Source organism: Arachis hypogaea, chromosome 9 (genome assembly GCF_003086295.3).
Source record: "Arachis hypogaea cultivar Tifrunner chromosome 9, arahy.Tifrunner.gnm2.J5K5, whole genome shotgun sequence".
NCBI classification, from domain to species: Eukaryota; Viridiplantae; Streptophyta; class Magnoliopsida; order Fabales; family Fabaceae; genus Arachis; species Arachis hypogaea.
In genome coordinates, this window is record NC_092044.1 from 1,503,399 (window position 1) to 1,530,801 (window position 27,403).

The 27,403-nt window shown below is 26.3% G+C and overlaps 3 protein-coding genes across 4 annotated transcripts; 2 read left to right on the forward strand and 1 right to left on the reverse strand.

Moving 5' to 3' along the window:
• The first annotated feature begins 868 nt into the window (after positions 1-868).
• LOC112709813 (pleiotropic drug resistance protein 1-like) lies at positions 869-18,127 on the forward strand. The gene is made up of 22 exons (XM_025761792.2): positions 869-1,209; positions 2,413-2,533; positions 2,643-2,816; positions 3,951-4,110; positions 4,238-4,314; positions 4,401-4,454; positions 5,615-6,007; positions 6,586-6,867; positions 7,392-7,708; positions 8,370-8,533; positions 9,071-9,174; positions 9,353-9,509; positions 9,757-9,846; positions 11,157-11,284; positions 11,987-12,319; positions 12,864-13,154; positions 13,960-14,043; positions 14,154-14,287; positions 14,925-15,152; positions 15,817-15,988; positions 16,531-16,785; positions 17,679-18,127. The coding sequence occupies exons 1-22, from the start codon at positions 869-871 to the stop codon at positions 17,937-17,939; spliced, it is 4,320 nt and encodes a 1,439-aa protein (XP_025617577.1). The 3' UTR covers positions 17,940-18,127.
• A 1,094-nt stretch (positions 18,128-19,221) lies between these two features.
• Positions 19,222-21,958, reverse strand: LOC112709817 (probable 2-oxoglutarate-dependent dioxygenase AOP1). The gene is made up of 3 exons (XM_025761799.3): positions 21,501-21,958; positions 20,451-20,775; positions 19,222-19,502 (listed from the first exon to the last, which is right to left on the reverse strand). The coding sequence occupies exons 1-3, from the start codon at positions 21,881-21,883 to the stop codon at positions 19,257-19,259; spliced, it is 954 nt and encodes a 317-aa protein (XP_025617584.1). The 5' UTR covers positions 21,884-21,958; the 3' UTR covers positions 19,222-19,256.
• Positions 21,959-24,257: 2,299 nt separating this feature from the next.
• LOC112709816 (probable 2-oxoglutarate-dependent dioxygenase AOP1) lies at positions 24,258-27,403 on the forward strand. 2 transcript variants are annotated; one of them, XM_025761796.2, is made up of 3 exons: positions 24,258-24,684; positions 25,798-26,122; positions 27,055-27,403. In XM_025761796.2, exons 1-3 carry the CDS (start codon positions 24,305-24,307, stop codon positions 27,301-27,303), a joined length of 954 nt encoding a protein of 317 aa, XP_025617581.1. In that variant the 5' UTR covers positions 24,258-24,304; the 3' UTR covers positions 27,304-27,403. The 2 variants fall into 2 exon arrangements, with proteins under 2 accessions (XP_025617581.1, XP_025617582.1); XM_025761797.2 differs by having other exon boundaries at positions 25,798-26,108.

The window sequence follows — 27,403 nt, forward strand, 5'->3', positions numbered from 1 at the left end:
AATAAAAATTTGCATCGGTATTTATAATAAAAAAATTTATATATAAAAAACATATAATTTATACCTATATTTATTAGAATTTATATACATAAATTAATATAGTTTATATTTATATATATATTTTTAAAATTTACACACATATATTAATAAAATTTATTTTCTAAAAATAATTTAACATTTATGTTAATCAAATAATGACAAATATTAATTAAAATAGTTGATTCCAAGAGTTTCTCTAAATATAAACTAAAAGAAATTGATGAGCCTTGATGATGAGTATGAACATATACACACAGTACAGGCACCAATCGCCACCCTTTATATGCCTATAAATATTAGACACATGATTTAATTATTATGGCATCACATCGACAAATTATTCATTAGTGTTTTAGTTTCTCCATCATATCTTTTTTTTTGGTCTCTCTAAAAAAACAATCCTTTGTTACTGTTGCATATGGTTACACAAAGCAAAAAGTTTTAGAGGTAAAAATTATATATATTCATTTGTCATGAAATTACGTATTTTTTTTAAGACATTTAAACTGAAAAATAGAGATAAATAAATGGTTATATATTTACACACCTCTTTAAATAAATATCTCTTTTAAATTTGTTTAAATTTTTATATAACTTTTTTTATCCTAAAATTACTTTTTATATATATTATTGTTTTTGCCACATTGTTTAAATTTTTTGCATGTATCATTGTTGTTAAAGTTATAATAATTCGTCTATATTTTATTTATTTAAATTTTTAAAATAAAAATTTTATAATTAAAAAAATTAAATTCGATTTGTATATAAAAGATCATATTAAAAATATAATTATTCATATCTCTGTTGTGTTTGTGGTGATACTGCAGTAATGGAAGGAAGTGATATATACAGAGGAAGCAATAGTGTAAGATCAAGTAGTTTTAGACTTAGGAGAAACAGAACCACAAGCTCAGAAAACGTTTTTTCAAAGGCATCATCATGTGAAGAAGAAGATGATGAAGAAGCTCTTAAATGGGCCTCACTAGAGAAGCTACCAACATATAATCGTTTGAGGAAAGGGTTATTAGCCACATCTAGAGGTGTGGCTAATGAGATTGACATCACTGAGCTTGGATTCCAAGATAGGCAGAAGCTTCTAGATAGATTGATCAAGGTTGCTGAAGAGGATAATGAGAACTTCTTGTTGAAACTCCGAGAAAGGATTGATAGGTAATTAAGTAGACAAAGATTATAAAATTTTTGATATACATGTCTAAATAAAAAAGTTTTATACTTTTTATTTTAAGAGTAAATGTACTTTTTATCCCTAACTATTTGTTTGATAGACTTCCTATTTCTGTAAGAAATCTAAAAATTCAAATCGGTTCCTATCTATTTTGATATATGTACGTTATAGTCTCTATCTACTTTGAGTAAATGTCTTTTCTGGTCCCTAACCAGGGACTGAAATGTACATATAATCAAAGTAGATAGTGATCAATTTGAGTTTTTAGATTTCATAGGAGTTAGAAAGTCTATCAAACAAATTGTTAGAGATCGAAAAGAGCATTTACTCTTATTTTAATGATTTTGTTAACAGATGTTTTAAGTTTTAACATAAAAAAATACTAATCAATAAAGATATAACAATGATTTTTTTAATTAGTTGTGGGATGAAAACAAATGGGAATTGTGGTATTATAATGGATAGTTATACAAAAATTCGATCATCGGAATTAATTTCCCTACTGAATTTCAATTATGTGGTGCATGAAAATATTATTGTTAATTAAAAATATAAAAAATTAATTTTTAGTTAATTAATTAATATTAACTGGACACTAAGAAAAATTAACAATAGCTAATTTTTTATTTTAAAATTTTTAATTTTTTTAAGAATTTAGAATTTAGAATTTATAATTTTGAAAATAGGATTAAGAGTTTATAATTAGTTTAATTACTTTGTTGGTCCTATAGTTTATTTTTAATTAGATTCTTGTAATTTTTTCCTTTTAATATTGAGTCCTTGCACTAATTTTTTTTTCATTAGGTCCCTACACTTTTTTTTCTTTTTATTTGGGTCCCTACACCAATTTTTTTTAGTTAGATCCCTATAAAATTAAGCCAATTACTGTCAAGAGGGACCTAATTAAAAACAAAATTTTGGTGCAGGGACCAATTAAAAGGAAAAAAGTATAGAGACCTAATTGAAAATTTCGCAAAACTATAGGAACAATAGAGTAATTAAACTTTTATAATTTAATGTCTAAAATTTAAGATATATAAAATAATTTTTAAAAAATGTTGAATAATATTTATTAAAAAAAAGTTAATTTTCTAGCATTACTCTATTAAATAAAATTTTCAAATTTAGTAATTATTTTGTATAATATTATATTCTTTCATTTTTGTTTGTCTTTACAACTTTGCTAGGGTTGGGCTTAACATTCCAACAGTTGAAGTTAGATTTGAACACCTTAATGTTGAGGCTGAAGTTCTTGTGGGGAGTAGAGCTATGCCTACTTTTCTAAACTTTGCTATTAATCTAGTGGAGGTAAACCTAATTAAGAAGATTAATAATATAATTATTAATGTTGTGTTTTTAATTAGTTAATTATTATTAGTCTCGCATTAATCTTTAAATAATCACTTTGATATTGTAGAGTGTTTTGACTTTTCTACACATAATGTCAAGCAAAAAGAAACAAGTGACTATCTTCAAAGATGTTAGTGGAATCATTAAACCTAATAGGATGACATTGCTTCTTGGTCCTCCAAGTTCTGGAAAAACCACTCTTCTTCTAGCCTTATCAGGAAAGCTTGATCCAAGTCTCAAGGTAATTAAAATCAAGGATTGTTTATTTGGCTTGTGTTTCTATTTTGTAAGGTTTTAGAATTTTGTAAAAGAAAAGGTGAAATAGAAAATAAATTAAATTTCATTATTTTCACTATTTTTTTTCTTTTCTTGTTTATAAAATTATAGAAACAAAATATACTAAATTTGAAAATTAAAACGTAATCCAAACATGCTTTAAGTGTTTTCTCTTAAAAAATTGTTTCTATATACATGGTTTAAACAAAAATATAATTAATATATGATATGATACTTTTTTTTTGCCACAATCAATGATATGATACTGTATACTATATATATAGTATTGTTTGATTCACATAACACATTCAATCAAATATGAAAAACACTATATATTGATGACTTAATGTATGTTATTGTTATTTTTTCAATAAAAATAAATAAAAATCAACTATGTTATATAGACAAAAAATTAATTACTCTATATTATAAATATACATATTATGTATTCATGAAAAAGGTTTGGTATATTATTGCTATATAAATATTTAATTAATTATTTTACTGTAAAAAATTTGATCATACATATAAATATATACACAAAAAATAATAACTAATTTGGTAGCTGATTTTTTTGTCTATGTGCCTTCTAATCTTAGTTTTAGCATCAAAAGTAGCTTATAAATATTAATTTTTAAAAGATCACTTTTTAAAAATTGTAGTATTTATGTTTAGTAAATCAAATTAAAAATAGCTTTCAATAAACACAAGCAACAATAATTACGTTTGGTAAAATAACTTTTAAAATTTAAAAATACTATAATAGACATAAATGCAAACATTAAATTTGAAAATTAGTTAATATACGAGATTATATTAGATTTTTAAATTTTGAAAAGGACAAGCCAACTTTAAAAAACTCTATTTTAGGTACTTTCAAAAATACTTCGATCTTTTAAAAGCTGCAAGTACAAACACATGATCTTTTTTATTTATCAAATACAAAATAAGAAGCTTGAGCTTTTAAAAAGTACAAACACTTATTCCAAAAGTTCTTATTATTATAATAGAGCACTCCATAATAATGCATGGTTTCTTAATAATTTTATTTTTCTAAGTACCTTTAATGCCCCAAACCTTTTTGACTTTTGGCCTAAAGGTATCTGGAAAAGTGAGTTATAATGGGCATGAAATGAATGAGTTTGTACCTCAAAGAACTGCTGCATATATTAGTCAACATGATGTTCATATTGGAGAAATGACTGTTAGAGAAACGTTGACTTTCTCAGCAAGGTGCCAAGGAGTTGGATCACGTTATGGTTAGTCATATTAACTATATAAGTTATATAGAGATGAATGATTTTTTTTTTATTTCAAATCTAATTTTGGGTTTAACACAAAATTATATTATTGGTAATAATAATTTTGCCATCCATGCATCAATAGACTTGCTATCTGAATTGTCTAGAAGAGAGAAGGAAGCAAAGATTAAACCTGACTCAGATATTGATGTCTACATGAAGGTATGATGAGAAGAGAAGTTACAATAATAAAATCAGTATTTAGTAGATGTCACATATTTACATTTGATTGGTTTCTAATATAACAGGCAACTACAATTGGAGGACAAGAAGCAAGTTTGGTAACAGATTATGTACTAAAGGTAACACTAAAAATAAGATTCTATGCCTTAAGGTTCTTAAGCTTTTTAAGAAGAGATATAACTATTAGTATTATCTTTGTTTATCAGCTTAAGTTTGTTTTTGAAATGAGTAATTTTATGACATGATATTAGAGTTTTATATCCGAAAAGTTAAGAGTTCGATCTTTGGAAAATTTCAAAAAATAAAAAAATAGTATAAGATAAATAAAAAAAGAATATTTATGTAAAAAATCAAACAAATCCAAAAACAAATTTCTTGTTTGAGGAAAATATTAAAAATATAATCATTATTATTATTATTATTTTTATTAATTTAAATTTTTAAAATGAATAATTTTATGAGAATATTTATATAAATTATATGCTAGAGACTAGAGTACAGTGTCTAGGAGAACATGAATTATTTTCCTTAAAATTTAAGTGGTTGATCGGATAAAGGTATAAATTTTTTTTGTGGTCAGATTGTAGGTAATGTGTTATTTAGTATGTATAAGTAGTTAAAGTAGTTATATTTTTAATTTTGTTTGTATCATTGTATTTACTTTGTATTATGTTTTCTTTTGAACTTGACATTTATTTATTAAAAAGGTGAATATTCTAACGAAAATATATAATTTTTTTTTTCTGAAGATATTTTTTTAACTATTGGATAGTGAAAATGTAGTATTTAATTTTGGTACATCATAAAAACATTATCTTTATTTAAAAGTGTTGTTATTCCTTTTAAAGTGTTAATATTTTTTCATAAATCACACTTTTAAAATGTAGCTAAACAAAATATTTTTATAGAAAAATATTTTTGACATCTTTATTAAAATAGGTATTTATTATATATAAAAAAAAAGAAAAATTCTTGAGTTCAGCAATTTTTAGTATTTTTTGTTATTATTTGGCCAGTGCAAATTAAATATTAAATTATCTTTAATAAATAAATTTATTAATTCATATATATAAATTCTGAAAAATATAAATGCAAATTATATTGATTCATGTGTGTAAAACTCTAATAAATATAAATTTAAATTATATATTTATTGTGTGCAACACATAAGTAAATATGGATATAAATTATTGTTGACAAAAAATAATAATAATATTTACTGGTAACGTAGTATTGTTCTTCGAATAAAGGTTATAATTACTTTAACCTTAAACCCTAGATTCTAGGGTTGGATATTTGTGCCAATACCATGGTAGGGAACGAAATGTTGCGTGGTATATCAGGAGGACAACGAAAGCGAGTTACTATAGGGGAGATGCTGGTTGGACCGGCAAATGCTTTGTTCATGGATGAAATCTCAACCGGTTTGGATAGCTCCACAACTTTTCAGATTGTGAACTCTTTAAAGCAATATGTTCACATTCTTAATGGAACCGCATTCATCTCTTTACTACAACCCACACCGGAGACTTATCAACTTTTTGATGACATTGTTTTGATCTCTGATGGTGAAATTATTTACCAAGGACCCCGTCAACATGTTCTTGATTTTTTTCAATGTATGGGTTTTAACTGTCCTGAAAGGAAAAGTGTTGCTGATTTTCTTCAAGAAGTAAGTCAAATTTCTCCTCTTATTTTTTTTTATTTTAAAGATTTTATGTTCTGAGATTCGAATTGAACCGATTTCATCAGGTTAACTGAAAATCGATTATTTTAGTTCGATTTAGATAAAAATTTGTGAGCAATGAAACGGTTAAAAAACTTAAAAAATCAATAAAAATTAGTTAATTGATCGAATCAGGTATGATTTTTGGGTGGTTAATTAGTTTAAAAATAATAAAATATAAACATTATTTTTAAAAAATATATATATATATATATTATAATAAAAATATTATTTTATTATATATGATTTAATCCCGACTCTTCAATTAAACGTTTAAACTTTTAAATTTTTAGCTCTATCATTAGTTTATTGACCGATTAGTTATCAAAACCTTAGATTTTATCTTAAATGAATTATCTATTTTGAGTAGATGGTCAAATTAATCCAATTTAATACCAATCAAGTTAGTTTATATTTTCTACTTTGAGTAAACTAGGTCCTAAAATTATTTCAATTTCTGTAAATTATATTTCAAAATAATTACCAAGAAGTGTTTATATCTGAATTATCTCTTCTTATTATAGGTAACTTCTAAAAAGGATCAAGAGCAATATTGGTCACAAAGAGATAAACCTTATAATTTCATATCTGCTACTCAATTTGCCGAGGCATTTCAATCATTCCACGTTGGCAAGGGAATGGTTGATGAACTTTCAATTCCATTTGACAAGTCTATGAATCACAGAGCTGCATTAACCACAAAAAAATATGGTACTAATTTGAAGGAACTAGTAAAGGCTAACATCTCAAGGGAGTATTTGCTCTTGAAAAGAAATTCATTTGTTTATATCTTCAAGTTGAGCCAGGCAAGTTTTAGCAACTTTTGTTTCAATTATTGTTGCTATTATTGTTGTTGAACTAATAATATGTATAACAGTTTTAGATTTTAAATTTTATAGACAAATAATCATCCACAATTATTAAGTGATAAGATATGAATAAATTATCAGGAGTAATAAAAAAAATTTAGTTGTTATTTGGCTGAAATGATTAGAAGAATATTTAAATTAGCAAATTAATTAAGGTGGAATTTAAAAAATATATTAGTACTCATATTTTAACCTAAAATATAAAACGAATAAAATATCAATATTTACTGACTAGTTTTTTTTTTTTTTTCTAAAGTTAGAAGTGAAACTCGAATTTAAAATTTTTTAGATAAGTATAAAAAAACTATGCCATTTGAGGTATAACTTATTGGCACATACACTAACTAATTTATATAAATAATGAATCAATGCTTTTATATGTATATAATAATATATAATTAAATTACAACAATAATTATGTATTTAAATTAAATTTATATAATATATAATTTTTTTTACAGGTTACAATGATTGCAATAATTACTATGACTCTGTTTCTACGAACAAAGATGCACCGAGATTCTATTGATGATGGAAGTGTTTATTTTGGGGCTTTATATTTCTCACTATCAATGCTAACAGTACTTGGAATATCTGAAATTTCAATGGCGAGTGCAAAGCTTGCAGTTTTGTACAAGCAAAGGGATCTTCTATTTTATCCTTCATGGGCATATGCCATACCCACTTGGATCCTTAAGATTCCTCTATCATTTCTTGATGTTGCTAATTGGGTCTTCCTCACATACTATGTTATTGGATATGATTCAAATGTTGGCAGGTACAACGTCTTTTTCTCTCCTTTTTAGTGTCGGAAAAAAAAAGTACGTTTCCAATAATAATGAATTTTACATAAATTTACAAACTTTAAACTTTCATTAATTGAAGTTATAAAATATTTTATACAATCTCTAATTATATATATTTATTCTTTTAAATAACCACGTAATCAATATAAAAGTATTTATTTTTACTTACGTGATATTAATATATTATGTGATTATGTGATTAGATACACTTATAAAATTTTATTGATAATAATATTGACAATACGTTAAAAATTAAATTCATAAAATATAAGTTTTTATAATATTTTTTGTGATAAACTACAATTTTTGAAAATAAGATGGATTTGGTTTGATAGGCTTTGGCTGCTTATAAAAGTAGAGAATTTGCGGCAGTTTTTATCTAAACCGTCGCAAATTAAGGAATATCGTTGCTCTACTATTAAACCACTTTTAAAATTGCCACAAACCGGAAAAATAGCAACGGTTTCAGAAACCGCCTTTAAAAAACACTGATATCTACCGACACTGGTGCAAAAACCTATTATTTTATCGCTTTCTTTTTTCTTTTATTGCCATAAATTTGTGTCAATTCACACATACACACAAAAATAATCATATGGTTTGAGGTTTTATATATTATATTATTTTTGGCAGATTCTTCAAGCAATATCTGGTGCTGTTCCTAACCAGCCAAATGGCTTCTGGACTGTTCCGAGCAGTTGCTGCCTTGTCTAGGAATAACGTGATTGTGGCCAACACATTTGGGGCAACTATAGGTGTTATAATTTTGCTATTGGGTGGCTTCATTTTATCCAGAAGTGAGTCCAATTACCATATATATTTGTTTCCTATTTAATTTATCAAAAAAGAAAAAAATCACTACTCGGATGTAGCACATTGCTCTATTGCACTAGGTTATCTTTTATTAAAAAATAAAATAAAATAAAACACACTAGTATATTAAGCATGATTATTCTGTAAATTGCACCGAACTAGTCAGTTCAATCAAAAACTAATTATCAAACTGATTTGATTTAGATAAAATATTGACTGACAATAAATCAGTTAAGGAATTAGAAAAATCAATCAAAAAATTGATTATTTGACAGAATTGATAAATTCAATACATTTTTCTAGTGCTAACTAGTTTAAAAAATATATATATTTTTTAAAAAATATATTTTATACACAAATATATTATTTTATTATATCTAGTTGTATCATAATTAAATTTTCGATTGAACTTTTAAGTCTTTAAATTTTAAACTCTACCGATACAATGATCGATTCGATTTTTATAACCTTGATATTAAGTACATAAATTGAAACTCACTCATAATTGGGCAATGCAACAGAAAACATCAAAGATTGGTGGATTTGGGGGTATTGGATTTCACCTATCACGTATGGTCTAAATGCAATAATGGTGAATGAATTTCTCGGAAAAAGTTGGCACAAGGTGATTTCTTGAGCTATATATATATAACTCCAAATCATATGACAATGTTAGTTTTATAATAATAATAATAATAATAATAATAATAATAATAATAATAATAATAATAATAATAATAATAATAATAATAATAATAATAATAATAATAATAAAGCCTAATTTATTTTCTCTTCAATTATAGTTTACACAAAATTCCAACAAGACACTAGGAGTTCAAGCTCTGGAGTCTCATGGATTCTTCACGCGTGCTTATTGGTATTGGATTGGCGTTGGGGTATTGATTGGATATATTTTTCTCTTCAACATTCTATACACCATGGCTCTCACTTATCTAACTCGTGAGTATCTTCACATTATTATTTGGTTATTTAATATTTTCATTAGAGCAATTAAAGTAATTGTATTGTCTATAAGTATCTTCAAAGTTTACTCGTTGAGATACTTGAATTAAATTGAATAGTTATATACCTAACATATTTTTTCTCACACAAAAATTCCTTTTTGACATCAAATAGTTATATGCCTAACATATTTGCTCACACAAAATTAAATATTTTTATTAAAATACATGTATATTTTTTGCAGCGTTTGAGAATCAACGAGCAACAAGAATTGAACAAGAAGAAGGCAATGCAACTAATGATATAGCTCAAGAAGTTGAATTGCCACATATAGGTGACTTATCATTTCATGTCACTCTTAAAGAAAAAAAAAAGTGAGAGCTTACTTTATTTATTATTTATTAATTGTTATTAAAATTAATAAATATTAAATAAAGTAAGTTCTGATTATTTTTTGTTATCAAATATTTCATCTTTTCAATAATTATTTTGATGTTGTTGAGATATTAATTAGGGTTAAGTATGAGTTTAGTCTCTAAAGTATAGGTTGAAAAATTTTTTTGTTCTCAACTTTTTTTTTTCATATAAAATCGTCTGTAAGGTTTAACTTAATTTTAAAATCGTCCTTCAAACCAAAATACCTTTCTCCTTTTTCATCAAAATACTTGGTTCTCCTTCTCCATCACAGCAATACCCAGTTCTTCCTTTCCATCACAGCAGCAGCATCAAAACAAAGAAACAGAAGAATACAAACAGCAACATAATTTCAACAGTAGCAACAAAATTTTAACTAACGAATATCAAAAAATAAAAACAGAAAAGCAGAAGAATGAAATAAAATTAGAAACAAAACAGAAACGGAAGAATAATAGAATCAATCAAAATGAAATCAGAGTCAACAACAACAGTGTGATTAACAAATCAACAAATCTAACAATATAATTAACAAACGAAGCAGAAGCAGAATAATCAACTTAATTAACGAAGTCAGAAACATAAGCAAAATAATCAATTTAATCAGAAATAGAATTGGAACCCAGTGGCGAGGAGCAGCGGTGAGCGACGAGGAGCAGATGTGAGAAGCAGCGGCAAGCTAGTGAGGAAGAGGAGCAGCGGCGAATGACGAGGAGCAACGACGAGAGCAGCGGCGAGCGAAAAGGAGCAGCGGTGAGATCCAACAGCGAGGACGTGAAGCAGCAGCGAACGACGAGGAACAGCGGTGACCAACAAGCTAGCGAGGAGGATGAGCAGAACGACGACGTGGCAGATTCCCTTCTCCCCTCGCGTGATTCCATTGTCCCCACCTTCCCTTTCCCCTTCTTCTTTCCTCCCCCATCGCGTGATTTCCTTTCCTCTTTAGCCCATTTTCTTTTTTTTTATTTTATAATTTTTTTAGTTACGGATAATTTGGTAATAAAAATTAAAATTTTGGTAAAAATGACGATTTTAAAATTAAGTTAAACGTTAAGGGCAATTTTGTATGCAAAAAAAAGTTGGAGACAAAAACATTTTCGACCTATACCTAAAAACCAAAATCATACTTACTAACCCTGTTAATTATTATTAGTGATTAATAACATAGTTTAATAGTTATAGTATACATCAAAATGCATATCAATCAAACTTTGTATTATTGTCTTGAAGAAGGTTCAAGAAGAGTTAATGCTTCCAACAATAGTAGCAACGGAAGAAGGAGAAAAGGCATGGTTCTTCCATTTGAACCACATTCTATCACCTTTGATGAAGTTGTCTATTCCGTTGATATGCCACAGGTTAGTCATTTTCAAAGTTAGCAATTGTATTTTAACAAAGCTTTTAAGCTAAGCCCTGAAATTAACATTACATTTGAACAAATAACATATATACGTTCACTTTTTGTGTTTAATAATGAGGCACAAATTTTGGAAGAGCATGTTGATACACAACGACACACAAAATATATATATTTAATATCTCGTTGAAAATTGAGACATAAATATTAAATATGAGATACAAATTTTTATTAAAAATTTTGTTTGTTCGTAAATTTTAAAATTCTATTTTCTACTCTCAATTAATTAGGGATAAAACTAGTTTATGTCTTTTTGTTAGCATTTTAATAACTAAATAGACAACACATATTTATGTTTACAGTAATGTTAAAGAGACAAAAAATTAGAACTTGTCTTATTTAGTATTTATTAATTATTACAATAATTAATAAATATTAAACAAGACAAAATTCTAACTGTTTTTGATTAATTTTTTTTGTTATCAAATATTTTCGTTAATTATGTTTATCTTTGTCCGTGTATATGTGTGTCTTTGTATCGATATCTTCAATATTTTGAGACAATAAATAAACACAAACTTAATTTACATATATGGGTGGACTAAATCTATGTTTATTTGTGAGTTCTTTTTTATTGAATTTTTTCAAGAGGTTATAATTGAATGGAGTTGAAGATCACTTGTATTATTTTCTTCACTGGCAGGAAATGAAGGATCAAGGAGTAATAGAAGATAGATTAGTGCTTCTAAAGGGTGTTAGTGGTGCATTTAGGCCTGGTGTGCTCACAGCCTTGATGGGTGTAACTGGAGCCGGAAAAACCACCTTAATGGATGTTCTAGCTGGTAGGAAAACCGGTGGATATATTGATGGAAGCATAAAAATTTCTGGATACCCTAAGAAGCAAGAAACATTTGCTAGAATCTCGGGTTATTGCGAGCAAAATGATATCCACTCTCCTCATATTACTGTTTATGAGTCCTTATTTTACTCGGCATGGCTTCGCTTATCAGTAAAAATCGATTCTAACAATAAAAAAGTAAGTATTTTGTAGCTTAAGACATCTCAAGACTTCCACTGTTTAGTTTGTAGAAATATTTTTATTTTAGATTTAATTATTCTATCAATTTTTTATAATTTTATCGAATTTTCAATTAGGTCTTTCTATTTTTTTTCTTTTTAATTAGGTTCTTATACTATATCAGATTTTATAAGTCCCTACCATAATAAAAATGTTAAAATTAACAGAATATTCTGTTAAACTACACAGAATATTCAGTAAAGTGTTAGACATATTGAGTTTATTTACCGGAATATTCTGTTAATTTTATCGTTGTTATCATGGTATGGACTTAATTACAAAATCTGATATGGTATAGGACTCAATCAAAAAAAAAAATATAGGGATCTAATTGAAAATACAGTAAAACTATAGAGACCGACAGAGTAATTAAACCTTTATTTTATTTTAATTTTTAAAAATTTTTAAGGGAAAAAGAAATCAAAACTGCTAAACAAACATGCCTTAATCTTTTCCTTTGAATTGGGTTTCTCATAATTTTGGATCTAACAAATGGTTATAGATGTTTATTGAAGAAGTTATGGAGCTTGTGGAATTGAACTTGTTGAGAAATTCACTAGTTGGGTTACCTGGAGTAAGTGGACTCTCAATTGAACAACGCAAGAGATTAACTATAGCAGTTGAATTAGTGGCTAATCCATCCATAATTTTCATGGATGAGCCTACTTCTGGTTTAGATGCTAGAGCTGCCGCCATTGTTATGAGGACTATTAGAAATATCGTTGATACTGGACGAACAATTCTTTGCACCATTCATCAGCCCAACATCGACATATTTGAAGCTTTTGATGAGGTGAAGAATTTTATGAAACCGATTATTCCCAATGCTTAGATTAAATTATTGGGTAAAACAGTAAAGTCTATAAATGATTATATATCTTATATATTTTTTATGTAAGATTTTTCTTATAAATTTAAAATATGAATTAAAACGAGTTTATTTTTTAGTTTAGAGTATATATTTACATAGGTTTCTAAAAAATTTTGCGTAGGACGTTTTCGTCCCTAAATTTTATTACATCGAGTTCCCTAAATTTTATAAAGAGGAATGTTAGGGGCAGCAATTTTAATGTTTTATAACCATCAATTGGCCATCAATAGCATTTTTAATGGTGTGAGATTACATCTAATGATGGGAGATCACTTACTTTTATTTTGATGGTTAAGTGCTAACAAAAAAATACAAAAATTGCTGACCCCTAAACTTTTTCTTTTTCTAAAGTTCAGGATCTCAATATAATAAATGTTTTAGAAACGAAAACGTATTTTTAAAGGTCCTATTTAAATATATACTCTTGAGTTTATAATAAATTTCTATCTTTATTTAAAAGAATAGGAATAATAAATATTAGATTTTAAATTTTTGAGGGTAGAAATTTTGATATTATATTATAAAATTATTTATCTAAAAAAGTTTAAATGAGAGCAAGTAGAATCATCGCGTATATATATATATATATATATATATATATATATATATATATATATATATATATATATATATATATATATATATAATAAAAATTAAAATAGCATTGGGATTTATAATTCTTCGACCACTATACTTTAACATAATCTAACGCACGATATGATTCCAGTTATTTCTATTGAAACGTGGAGGACAAGAAATATATGTTGGACCATTGGGTCATCATTCAAGCCAATTGATAAAGTATTTTGAGGTATGGCATGATGCAACTTAAATTCACTAATAATATTTTAAAAATTAACTATATGTACAATTCTTTATTCTAATAGCATCTCTTTTTCTAATAATATTTCCATTATCTAGAGCATTGATGGAGTTACTAAAATCAAAGATGGTCATAACCCAGCAACTTGGATGTTAGAAGCTACAAGTTCAGCAAAAGAGCTTAATCTCGGTGTTGATTTTCATGAGATATACAAAAATTCTGATTTGTATAGGTAAGCACGGACTTATATTATTATTATGATCATTTTTAGGAAAATTGCAATTTACCCTAGTTTATGGCTAGACCCTTTTGAAATAATAGGTATCTTAGGTTGCTTTTTTATTCTTTATATAACACACTACATAGAAACATAGTTATAATTTTATTGATTAAAGAATTTGTAAAATATATGTTTAATTATTCTGTCAGAGTCTTTATAATTTCACTGAATTTTCAATTAAATCCCTTTACTTTTTTTTATTAAGTTTCTATACCATATCAGATTTTGTAATTAAATTCCTGTCGTCATAAAAATGTTAGAATTAAGAGAATATTCTGTTAAACAAAACGAATATGCCTAACACTTGAATATTCTTATATAGTTTAACAGAATATTCTGTTAATTTTAACTTTTTGTCACGCTAGAAACTTAGTTACAAAATCTGATATGGTATAAGGATTCAATTAAAAAGAAAAAAGTATAAAGACCTAATTAAAAATTCAATAAAACTATAGAGACTCACGAAATAATTAAACCTAAAAATATAATTTAAAGAACTGAAATTGATTCTCCACAAAAAAAAAAAAAAACAATTTAAAATTATTTTTTTTGCAATGTGCTTAAACTCTCATACATTATTGTGCATCAGGAGGAACAAAGAGATGATAGCAGAATTGGGAAACCCTGGTCCTGATTCAAATGATCTTCATTTCCCTAATAAATATGCACAGCCATTTTGGGTGCAGTTCCTAGCATGCTTATGGAAGCAATATTGGTCATATTGGCGCAATCCATCATATACAGCCATAAGATTTTTTACCACTATTATCTTAGCCTTCATATTTGGAACTATATTTTGGAACCTTGGAGGCAAATAGTAAGTATAATATAATACTCAATTTTATTATAACCATACCATATCAACATAAAATTAAAAATAACCACTGTACAAAATTACATATTAGTTTTATGAAAAGAAATGTTTATATTGTAATTAAAAATAGGATAAAATTTGTTAAAAATTTTAAAAATATCCCTAAATATTATTTTATTTTAATTTTTTTCAAAAAAAATTTTAATTACATTAAATATACCTCTAATAGCTGATTTTTCAAAAAATTTAAGGCTAATTCAGCAATAATTTCACAAAAACAATCTTTAATATAAGCAAACCATATATAGTTGTCATGTATATATTATTACTGGATTGGTCCTAAATTTTTTGAAAAAAATTAATTGCCAAAATATATTTGATGCAAATAAAAAATGTTAGTAATAAAATTGAAATAAAATAAAATTTAGAGATATTTTTAAAATTTTTGAAAAATTTTAAAAATAAAAAATATATTTTACCTTTAAAAACATTTTATCATTCTAATAACTAATCACTATATAAGAAAAATATGTAAAATAACATATATAAATATACACAAATCCATAATATTGATATGGTGATTATTTTTTTTATATTTATAGAGCATTTTTTTTTCATACTATTCCAATTATAATATAATGAATTCCATCTGGTGACATTTTCACAGCTCAAACAAGCAAGATCTATCTAACGCCATGGGCTCAATATACATTGCTGTCCTCTTTCTAGGGTTACAGTATGCATCTTCTGTACAACCAGTGGTAGCAATTGAAAGAGTTGTCTTTTATAGAGAAAATGCTGCTGGAATGTATTCTGCTTTACCCTATGCAAATGCACAAGTGAGTATTGCTTGTTTTTTTCCCCTAGGGTTGTATGAAGAAAAAAAAAACTAATTAACTAGATTATTTCATCAATAATCACTAGTCAAATAACTTAAATCGATTTTAATTAAATAAATATATAATAAATTTGAATTTTTTTTACATGAAAAATTAAATTTTAGTATTTTTTTCAATAATTTCTTTAAGTTAAATTATATGGACAATTACTAATTTGTTTGAGTTCAATCGAGTCAATGCACACTAATTTTTACCAGGTTTAACCGTAGTTGATTAAGTCGTTATTAATTGACCAAATACAAAATAGGATCGATCAAATGACTGGTTCAGTTTTTAGTTTGAAAAAAATTAAAAATTGATTCAGTCTATTTTTTTTTATAATTACATATATACTTAAAGGATTCATTATTATCTAACAACCCTGATTATTTTTTAATAATAATCTTCACCAAACTATGAGTATATAGTATCATTCTTGAATATTTTCCCATATGGTAGCATTTTCATATCATTGTTGATACAACTTGTTTCTTTTGTTATAGGTCTTGATAGAGCTTCCATATATCTTAGCCCAAGCTACAGTCTATGGTGTCATGACTTATGCCATGATTGGATTTGAGTGGACTCCAGGAAAATTCTTTTGGTATTTGTTTTTCATGTACTTTGCATTTTGCTACTACACTTTCTATGGCATGATGACTGTGGCATTAACACCAAACCGCCATGTTGCTTCCATTGTGGCTTCTTCATTTTATGCAATATGGAACCTATTTTCAGGATTTATCATTCCATCACCTGTAAGTATTATTCCTTACCACTAATTAAGAGAAGCATATATATTAAGTTTTTTTTTTCAATTATATGAGTCATTTTTATTGACAATTTTGTTTAATAATATAAGTCATTTGATTAATTTAAATTTTCTTAATAATATCAAAGTTTTTACTTAATTATATTCTTGTTTATAATAACTATTATATATTTAATATATGCACTAAATTAAAGTGAGAGAATACAAGGTTGATTTAATTTTGTCCAAATATTTTTTTTAGAAAAATTGAAATATTTGATGAAGACCATCTTTAGCTAGAATTATTTAGACTTCTCTTGATCTTGCCAAGTAAGAAGAATCAATAGGAAAAATTGAAAATTCAATACTAATTCTAGCACTACAACACTATCGGCAGATAGCGACAATTCTGGAGTAATATTGTAGTAATTTTTGACCGCCGCTAAATATATTACGACAGTTAAATACTCACTGAAAGATAGGTCGCGAGTAAATGGTTAGCGGCAATTTAAGCTAATCGTTGAAATAACCGCCGCGTAATAAGAAATGATTTTGCGGTGGTTTTTATCCACTGCTGTAAGGGATTTACAAAATGTATATCAATTTTGTGACGGTTGCAACCGTTGCTAAATAGCAGGAAAATGAAAACGATGGCCATTTTGCGGCGGTTATAAACATGAGATTGCTTGGTAAAAATAAATATTTAAGTATTTAGTAGGAGATGCCTAGAAGTTGATTAAATAATCAAGTACTAGAAACATCAAGATAAGTTACTAGAATTTTTATTTTTATTTTTTTTTTGGTTGCAAATTTTAATATTTTATGTATATAGAGATCCCTATTATTGTTCGATTTTATTTTCTTTTATTGTTTTCTTATTATATACCTTTTCAATATTAGAGGATCCCAGTGTGGTGGAAGTGGTACTATTGGGCATGTCCTGTGTCATGGACCTTATATGGAGCGGTTGCATCACAATTTGGAGACATAACTCATATAATGGAATCAGAACATGTTTCAGTGCAAGACTTCATAAGAAGTTATTATGGCTTCAAACATGATTTCGTAGGAGTTTGTGCAATTGTGGTTTTTGGGTTTGCAATGTTATTTGCCCTCATTTTCGCCATTGCAATCAAGGTCCTAAACTTTCAAAGACGATAGCACATATGTTGGGTTTTGATTTTTAAGTCACTCCACATCTCACAAGCAATGTAACAATCAAATAGAAGCTTTTTTTTTCTATTTTGTGAAATATTCTATATCATCAGATACTTTATTTAAATGTTAGAATTTAGGATTTTATATTTTGTGAAATACTCTATTAGAAAATTTATCTATTTTTATATGTTCATAATAGTCTTTTTTTTTTTATCATAAGAACTGCATTTTCACCCATAGCATGCTCATATAACATTTAAATAGTAAAGTTAGTTATTTTTTGTTTCCAATTATAGTATGATATATAAGAGTAAGTTTAAATATTTATATAAATAATTTTACATTGGATTTTGATCTTTATTACTTTGCTCTTGACTGAATATCAATCTTAATGCAACACTAAAATTAAGAGTAATTATTACCAATCACTCTTGTGACAAAGTTCAGTTTACTACAATCAATACAAAGCGTACATAAAATAGTGGCGGTTTTATAAAGTGTTTGGTTGATTGCACTAGAAAATAAATTTGTGGTGACTTTTAGCAACCGTTAGTATAACTGTCTTAATATTAAAAGATTGTGTCAGTTTATTTTTATGGTGGTTTATAAACATGTTAATGAAAGATAAAATCTAAACCAAATTATAATAGAAAGCATAGTATGAATCAAGTAGAATGAGAAAACCAAAGAATAAACCGAAAGAGCTACTAGACCGAGTGAGAAGAAGCAGTGCAGTGATCGACACATTGGGGGAAAGGATGTAACCCCGAAAATCGAAGGAAGGGAGCTACACGGCGACAAAGATTCTCAAAGAGTAATTCGCGCCTTTATCCCTTGCGTTCAGGCAAAAAAAAAAAGGATTTTCAAAGAGAAAATGCTTCTCAGTGTATACAAGGAATAACAAGTTTTAATTAATTGGTATAATATTTATTTAGCAACAATTAATTTTAAAACTGCTGCTAAATTATATGATTTTACAAGTTAATTTAAATTTATTTCAAAAAGTGTCGCTATTTTTTTATTTAGTGGCGGTTTTAAAAACCGCCGTCATATACTAACAGAATAGTGAATATATGCAAAGGTTATGTTTGAATTTTATCTTAAAAATAGGAATATAGAAATAATAAATATAAATATATATAATTTTGTTTAATTTAGTTGTCTCGAAGACAAAAATATGAAATTTTTCTTAGAGATAAAAAGGTGTTATAATTTATGTATATTCTTATGTAAGTATGCACAAAAAATATCTATCCTTATCTATTTATCTCAAAAACATACTCCAAATAAAACTTTTGAGTGCTTTTATTAACATACTAGCTAGTCAATGCCACAGAATGTTTTGATTCTACACTTAGATTCCAAGGCCTCTTTTGTTCCAACGAAATTAAGATAATCATAATAATCAAATGGCTTATAATGTCTTGGATGTTCTTCATCATCAACTAGCTCCTGGTGTGGTTGAATAGTGGTGCCAAGTGAAAATAGCCCCATAGAGAACCTATGTTTCTTTTCATTTATGATAACTCGGTGTTCACAAGCTTCAATCCTATCATTACTCCAAACCTAGCAACACATGTAAATAAAATAAAGGAGAATAAATTTCAGTAAATTTAATTAATAAAATTGGGAACATATAATTCAATCAGTCTCATCCAAAAATTAATTCATGAGATTGGGTTCCCTACACTTTATAAAGACACACGGGTTAGTTTCAGGTAATTTAAATTTATTAAAAATATAACTATTTATATGTATTTTTTATTAGTTTAAGTTATTGGAGACATGATTTTATAAAATTGTTATAAAACCTATCTGGAAGGTGATGTGAGATTTTAATGTCATAAGATTAAGACTTAAAATTCACACAAACAAACATACAATAAAAAGGTATCATCAATTCAAAAATGTTTTCCTAAATATTATTCTAACAAAAAATTCTTAGAGAAAATTAAACAGCTAATTAAATCGTTTAAATTATTAAGACAGCCATTTATTCAATAGTTGGTAGTTGGACGTACTTAATTATAATAAATATATTATAGAAAATAATTGATAAATTATTTTAATTGAGTCACGTAATGAGAATAAAAATAGAGGTATATAAATATAAAGTGATGAACCAGAGCACCGCACAACCGATGAAATTAATGACTAATTTAATAGTTATTTTTTTAAAAATGTTATTTCTATACTAAAATTAGTCACAAAAATTAACTACTATATAATTGTGTATATTTAGCATGATTGTTATTTTTTACTATGTAATTGCGCCAAATGAATAATTACGACACATATCGTGGTGGTTAAGAGTGGAGTTGCAATCAACAATATATTTAATGGCGATTTTTTTAAAACCGCCGCAATATATTACTTGTGTTGAGTCACTATTATACTTTTTGTGGTGGTTTTCTTTCAACCGCCGCAATATGCGTTTGAATAAATTATTATTAATGCAGTGCATTATAGTATGCACAAGATAATGATCAAATTAAATTGCAAGTAGTGACCCACCTGAAATGATTCCCCAGCAAGAATGAGAAACATGAAGGGTGAAGGATCAATATCAAACCACTCTCCACTTTTCAATTTAACCTGCAATCCAGCTACATTATTTTGGTGCAATATGGTGAAGAAAGAAGTGTCCTTGTGAGGCATCAATCCCAAATTACTCTCATCCTTCTTTGGAAGTGCATATCTAAAGCTCCGAAGCAAATAACTTGTTGATTCAATTAGGTCATGATAGTGCCTTTGTTCTAGACCATACCCATCACACACCATTCTTTTAGCAATATGATCCAACTCTACCACCAAATTTGCATATACATTAAGAGTCTCGCTGTGTGAACAATATATATAATCATGAGAATTGAACGAAAATGTTTGGTAATAAAAAAAAAATTATAATTTGTTTTTGTCTTTCTAACTAAATAAAATAAATTTTGACTATTTTTTTTGTTTTTCTAACGTTACCGAGAATTGAGAAGGTTATAAGCATTTACAACATTCGATAACAATATAAACATATATAATTTAACTAGAAAAATAATGCTATATATAAAAATCATTTTAATTAATATTGGACTTCTAATTTTAATAATGGAAACTTTTTTTATATATTTATCATTATTTCTATTTAATCGGTATTCTAATTTTTGGTATAGATATGATGAAAATAAATACTTTTTCTCTTCAATAACCATATTCTATTTTATGTAAGCTAAGGTCAAATCTTTAAAGTCTAAAATCTAAACCAAATCCATGTCTATATATCATCATGTAACAAGAAATGAAATAATTATGGAGGAAAAATATGAAAGAGAGGAGAAAAATATGTTACCTAATTCTTAATTAAGCAATGAATTCAATTAAAAGACTAATTTTTTTCAGCCGATATTATTTAATTTTTTAAAATGACCTTCACCTTAAATTTTAAAATCTAAGTCCTAAATCTTAACTTCAAAAGATGAGGGTTAAAAAAAATAAATTGACAATAAAAATTGATTAATATTAATTAATTAAAAAATTAATAATTTTTCATACTTATTCTTAAAGAAGAGGTACCTGAAATGATCATATCCTTGTGGCCACATAACCTTAGTGAAGTGTTGAACATTTTCCATAGTTAAAGGGTCAGGGATCCCTAATGATTCATATAAAGGAACACTAGGATGTGGCCCATAATAACCATGGTAAGGCTTGTCACTAATCTTTTGCATCTTTGTTTCCAATGGAAGATCAAATAGTTCTTCCATGAGACCAAAAACTTTGTTGTTAAGTTCCATAGGAACTTTATAAGATAGTGCATAGAAACAACCATGGTCCTCTAGGGCTCCCTTTATTACTTGGCATGCTGAATCCCAATTTTCAGTGCCAGGTTTCAAATTTTCATCACTGAAATTGATAATAGGAACTTGGGAATTAGATGCATGTTCTTCATAATCCATGATTTTCAGGAAAGTATGAAGAAAATATTGGTAGAGAAAATGGAGTTAATAAAAGTCCCTCTATATTTGATAAATGATAAATGTTTTGAATTATTATATGTGAATTTTTGAAATAGAATATTTGTAGACACGCTAATTTAAAAAAAAATAATTAACATTTATAATAATTATTCAACTCTTTATTAAATTATGTCCTTGACATATATTTTATTCTTTACTCAATTATTATTATGGACCACACTATATAATTATGATTTATATGAATCTCAATGTTTCATCACGCTAAGCACATATATATGTCATATACAGTTCTATTACATTTCTTAATAAAATAATAGGTTGAGTGGTCAAATTATTTATCTGTTTAAATAAGACAAGTATTAAAAATTTTAATTCCGTTTTATATATGATAATAATTTAATGATCAACAATAATTTTTTTATTAAAATTTTTAAGTAGTAAATTTGTGAAAATAATAAAAGTTAGCCAATATAAATTTTAGATGTACATGTAGTATTTAGATTTTGGATATATTTTTTAATTTTTTGTATTATGATATTTTTTAACTGATTATTATTGTTCTCCTAATAGAACCGATATTTTCAAATTGTAGGTTGTAAGAGTTTCAAAAGTTTTAGGATCATGGCCTGAAAAAGAAATATGTAAATTTTATAGGGTGAGGGTAAAAACTAACGAGCTATGTAACACATTGATAATCAATCAGTCTTTATATAATATATACTATTTCTTGGGGCAAATAATTGTACTACGTAACGATACCTAATCAATTTATTGAGTTGGTCTTGATCCTTAAATAAAAATATGAAAATGATTTATAGTACAGTGGTCCACACACTCAACAAGCTAATAGTGTTGTTGTATTATTTTGTTCAAACCATTAAATTTTATATAAATGACCAAGATAATATATATTATGTTATTATATGACATCGTTTTCTATGATCATATGAGACACCAAAAAAATCAACCCTGCTAAATAAACTATGAAAGATGTAAACAACATGAATAATAGATCATATTTTAAGTCCACTAAGTCATTAACAAAGATTATATTTAAGTAACTTAAAATTTAAATTTTAAAATTAAAATTAATTTTTTTAATTTATTATTTATATTGTTCAAACAAATTTATTTCCCAAAAGATCATAATAATTAGGTAGTCAGTTATACACTAATTACGCATATCCTAATTTACTATTTTACCTTTTATCAGCCTCTCTAAAAATATATACCCATTTTGCCTATAATATACTACTCATTTCATCATTTGAATTACATTTCTTCTCTAAATTGTAATTTAATTTAGTTTATCCTTATTATATGGTGCTACCATAAGTGAAAAAAACAAGTATAACCAAATATTTTAACATTTATAAGAATTATCAGAATGTATTTTGAAACTTGAGAATTAATTGGATATGTGTGTATGTGGGTATGTGGTAATGGGTGACTCCTTAACAATTTGTATCTTTACTCTAATACTAAATTAAAAAGATTAATTTTACTATATTGTTTAATTTAAAATAATAATTTTATAGTATATTTAATTATATAATATTACATAAATAAAAATAATTACTTTATTTTAATCATACAAATGATTATTCAAAAAAGAAATATAATTAAATAATAGTATAAAACATCTTACATTATCAATTTATTAAAATTAAAATTTATTATTAAAAATTACTCAAGTCTAATTTAACTTAAGAAATAAGGAGTTCACTTATAAAAATGACGACAATTTATTCTTAGGCAATGTGAGTAGTCTTAATATTAATTATTTAATGTTTAAAAAGGTTTTGAGAATTTTATTTATATTATTTTTGGAATAATGATACGCAAGCATAAGATTATGTTCATATGACAATTCTTAACAAGTCCAAAATCCGAATAATTTTGTTGCCAATTTTATCTGCTAGGTTCAAATCCAAAGAATCTTTCTTTTTTCAAAATGATTGCAACCTTTAGAATTATTTATGTATGTGTACGTAATTTGATAATTACAGTCATATAACGACACAAATATTTTAATGAGAAAGTCTAGGGGCCAGTAACTTTTGTATTTTGTGGCCAGCACTTAACCATTAAAAAAAATGAGTGATATCTCACCATTGGATAAACAATTGATGTAATCTCACACCATTAAAAACATGATTGATGGCCAATTAATGGTTACAAAATATAAAATTGCTGGCCTCCTAACACTCCTCTATTTTAATATATGATATATCGTTTTCACAGAAATAAACAACATACCTATTATTTTATAACTTGATCACCAAAATTATTGATCCAACCCCACCTTCAATTAAGAATTATATATATATATATACCATCCAAATTAAACTTGTAATCAAAATAAATTAGAGAAGGAAAAAAAATAAAGAAGCGAGAATAATGGGAACCCAAACCCCTCTAAAGCTTCCTACCATTGACTTCAATGACCTAAACATGGATGATAGTAATAATAATTGTAAGTGGGAGGAAGTGAAATCAAAAGTGTACAATGCATTAATAGAGTATGGTTGCTTTGAAGCAATATTTGATAAAGTTCCTTTAGAACTTTGCAAAGAATTGTTTCCTTCACTAGAAGAGCTCTTTGATCTCCCTATAGAAACCAAGAAACTCAATGCCTCTAAGAAGCCCTATCATGGATATGTTGGCCAATTTCCAATGGTGCCACTTTATGAAAGCATGGGAATAGATGATGCAAATGTTCTTGAGAAAGTTGAAGCCATGACCAACATCTTGTGGCCTAATGGAAACCCTAATTTCAGGTATATATCCACTGCTTGTTCAAATTTAAAGTACTTAATTTTGTAATTTACCTACAAGAGAAGCGCTACATTATTGTGGCAATTTTTATGATTAGCGGCGGTTTTAAACCTAAAACCGCCGCAAAATCAAAGGCCAGCGGCTTAGTGTACGGCCCCTGATTATGAGCGCAAGAATTAAGTTTTGTGGCGATTTTCAGCAACCGTTGGTATAACTGCTGGTATACTTACCTTTTTTTTTATTATTTTAGTCCCTTTCTCAAATGAGTGATATTTTTTGTTATAAAATAATTTCACCCACCAAAAACTTAAACAAATGCATAGGAATATATAGATGGTTTTTATTTTATTTTATTTTATGCGAGATTGAGTTTTGTATGTAAATTAGTGTTTGATTTTTTTCTTGAAATATTCTTCATTATGTATATTTATTAAAAAATATTTTGCTATTTTTAAAATTTCAATCCAAAATGTCTTAGCTAGTTAGAATGTGTAAATCATCTTGACTTATTTTATATTTATTAATAATATACACATTTAATAAATTAAAAGAAGAATTAACGAGACACATTACTTAGTGTCTAAGAATGAGAGACAATAATAATAATTGAATTTTAAAGCTTGATATCATAATAAATTTAATACTTTGTCATTAAACAAATTTTGTTTAAAAATAAGCTATTACATAAAAATGAATAACATAAAAGGTTTTATATTCTAACAAATTCAATAACATGATACCAATTATGATAACACTTTTCATACCTTGATACATGTGTACCACAATACAACTCACCCCTCACAAGTGACATGTTATATATAGTAGGAAAGTTTTAGTTTTCAAATGTACTGAAAATATCAATATTTTCAGTAATTTTAACGGTTAATTTTTAATCAATATATATGATATATATTTTTATGATAATATTAATAAAAAATAAAAAAAATCGTTAAAACTTATTTTTTTGTTATTGAACATTTTCAATTTTTTATATTTAAAATCGACAGTTAAAATTATTAAAATAATAGTATATCTAGTACACTTGAAATTCTTCCTATATCATATCTATACAACAAAATGGGTTTTTTATTAAAAAAAAATTGTTACTTTTGCAGCAAAACTATTCATTGCTTCTCTGAAAAGCTATCAGAGTTGGATAAGATTATTAGGAAGATGGTTTTGGAGAGCTTGGGAGTTGAGAAGTATTTAGAGGAGCACATGAACTCAACCAATTACCTTGTTAGGGTTATGAAATACAAAGGCCCTCAAACAAGTGAGACAAAGCTAGGCCTAAGCTCTCACACAGACAAGAATGTTGTTACCATTTTGTGCCAAAATCAAGTTGATGGCTTAGAGATTTTGACTAAAGATGGAAAATGGATAAGCTTCAAGCCCTCCCAACCTGGCACCTTCATTGCTATGATTGGTGATGCTCTCCATGTAATCATTTCCTTATTATTTTACCATTTCTCAACTTTAATTTGGCAAAAGCAAAAAAAAAAAAGAAATTGTGTTATTATTGTTTTTTCAGGTTTCAGAATTTATTAGGTAAGTAATTAACTGTTCATACCTATAAATATAGAGAATGAGTTGTGGTCGTTCTATAATTTTTTTTTAATTAATTCTGGTTTATGAGCTTGCTAAAAAACATTATGACTTAAGTCTTTGTTTTGATTAAGATCTCTATAAATTATACCTTGTCTCTAATATTTATAATTTTTTTAAAAATACACCTAATATTTTGTCTCTAAGTCTTTGTTTTGATTAAAATCCCTATAAATTTATGATAATAATTAGGTTTAAGTAGAGTGTAAGGCTGCTGAAAGTAAATTATAATAATGTTTTCCAATTAAAATTAAACCAAATTTAAAAAAAATATTTTGACCTAAAAAATCAAAGTTCTTATAGGAAAATGCTTTTCAAATAATATATAAACTAAAACATTTACATATATTTATAAATATGATAAGATAATTTATTATTAGAGAAATATATTTTTTTGTCTCTAATATTTGCAATTTTTTTTAAAATACACCTAACGTTTTATTTCATTCAATTTTATTCTTAATATTTCTTATTTATTTAATTTTATCTTAAGCATTTTCAATTTATCTCAAAACTATTTCTAAAATTTTTTTATTTTGTCCTTAGTATTTTACATGAAATTAACATTTAAGGATAATTTTGACATAAATAAAAAAACTAGGGATAAAATTAAATGTAACTAAATATTAAGAGTATTTTTTTAAAAAAAAAACCGCAAACACTAGAAACAAAAAATATATTTTATCGATATTATTATTGTTGTCGTTGTTTTGTTGAAGATTTTGAAATTTATGATGATTTATGTGGTTGTTATCCGAATTTTTCAGTCATGGTCAAATGGGAGGCTCCATTCAGCTTTTCACAGGGTGATGATGAGTGGGAATGAAGCAAGATACTCTGCAGGGTTGTTCTCCATCCCAAAAGGTGGGTACCTTATAAAAGCACCACAAGAGATGGTTGATGATGATCACCCTCTTCTCTTTAAGCCTTATGATCATGTTGACTTCCTCAATTATTATTACTCTCCACAAGGCCAGACAGATCAATTTGCTCTACGCACTTATTGTGGTGTTTAATAAATATACAAGCTTTATTTATAATTATTTGTGTTTCTGAATGCAATACTTTAATTTATTTACCTTTGACTTAATAAAATTGTGCCATTATTATGTGTCA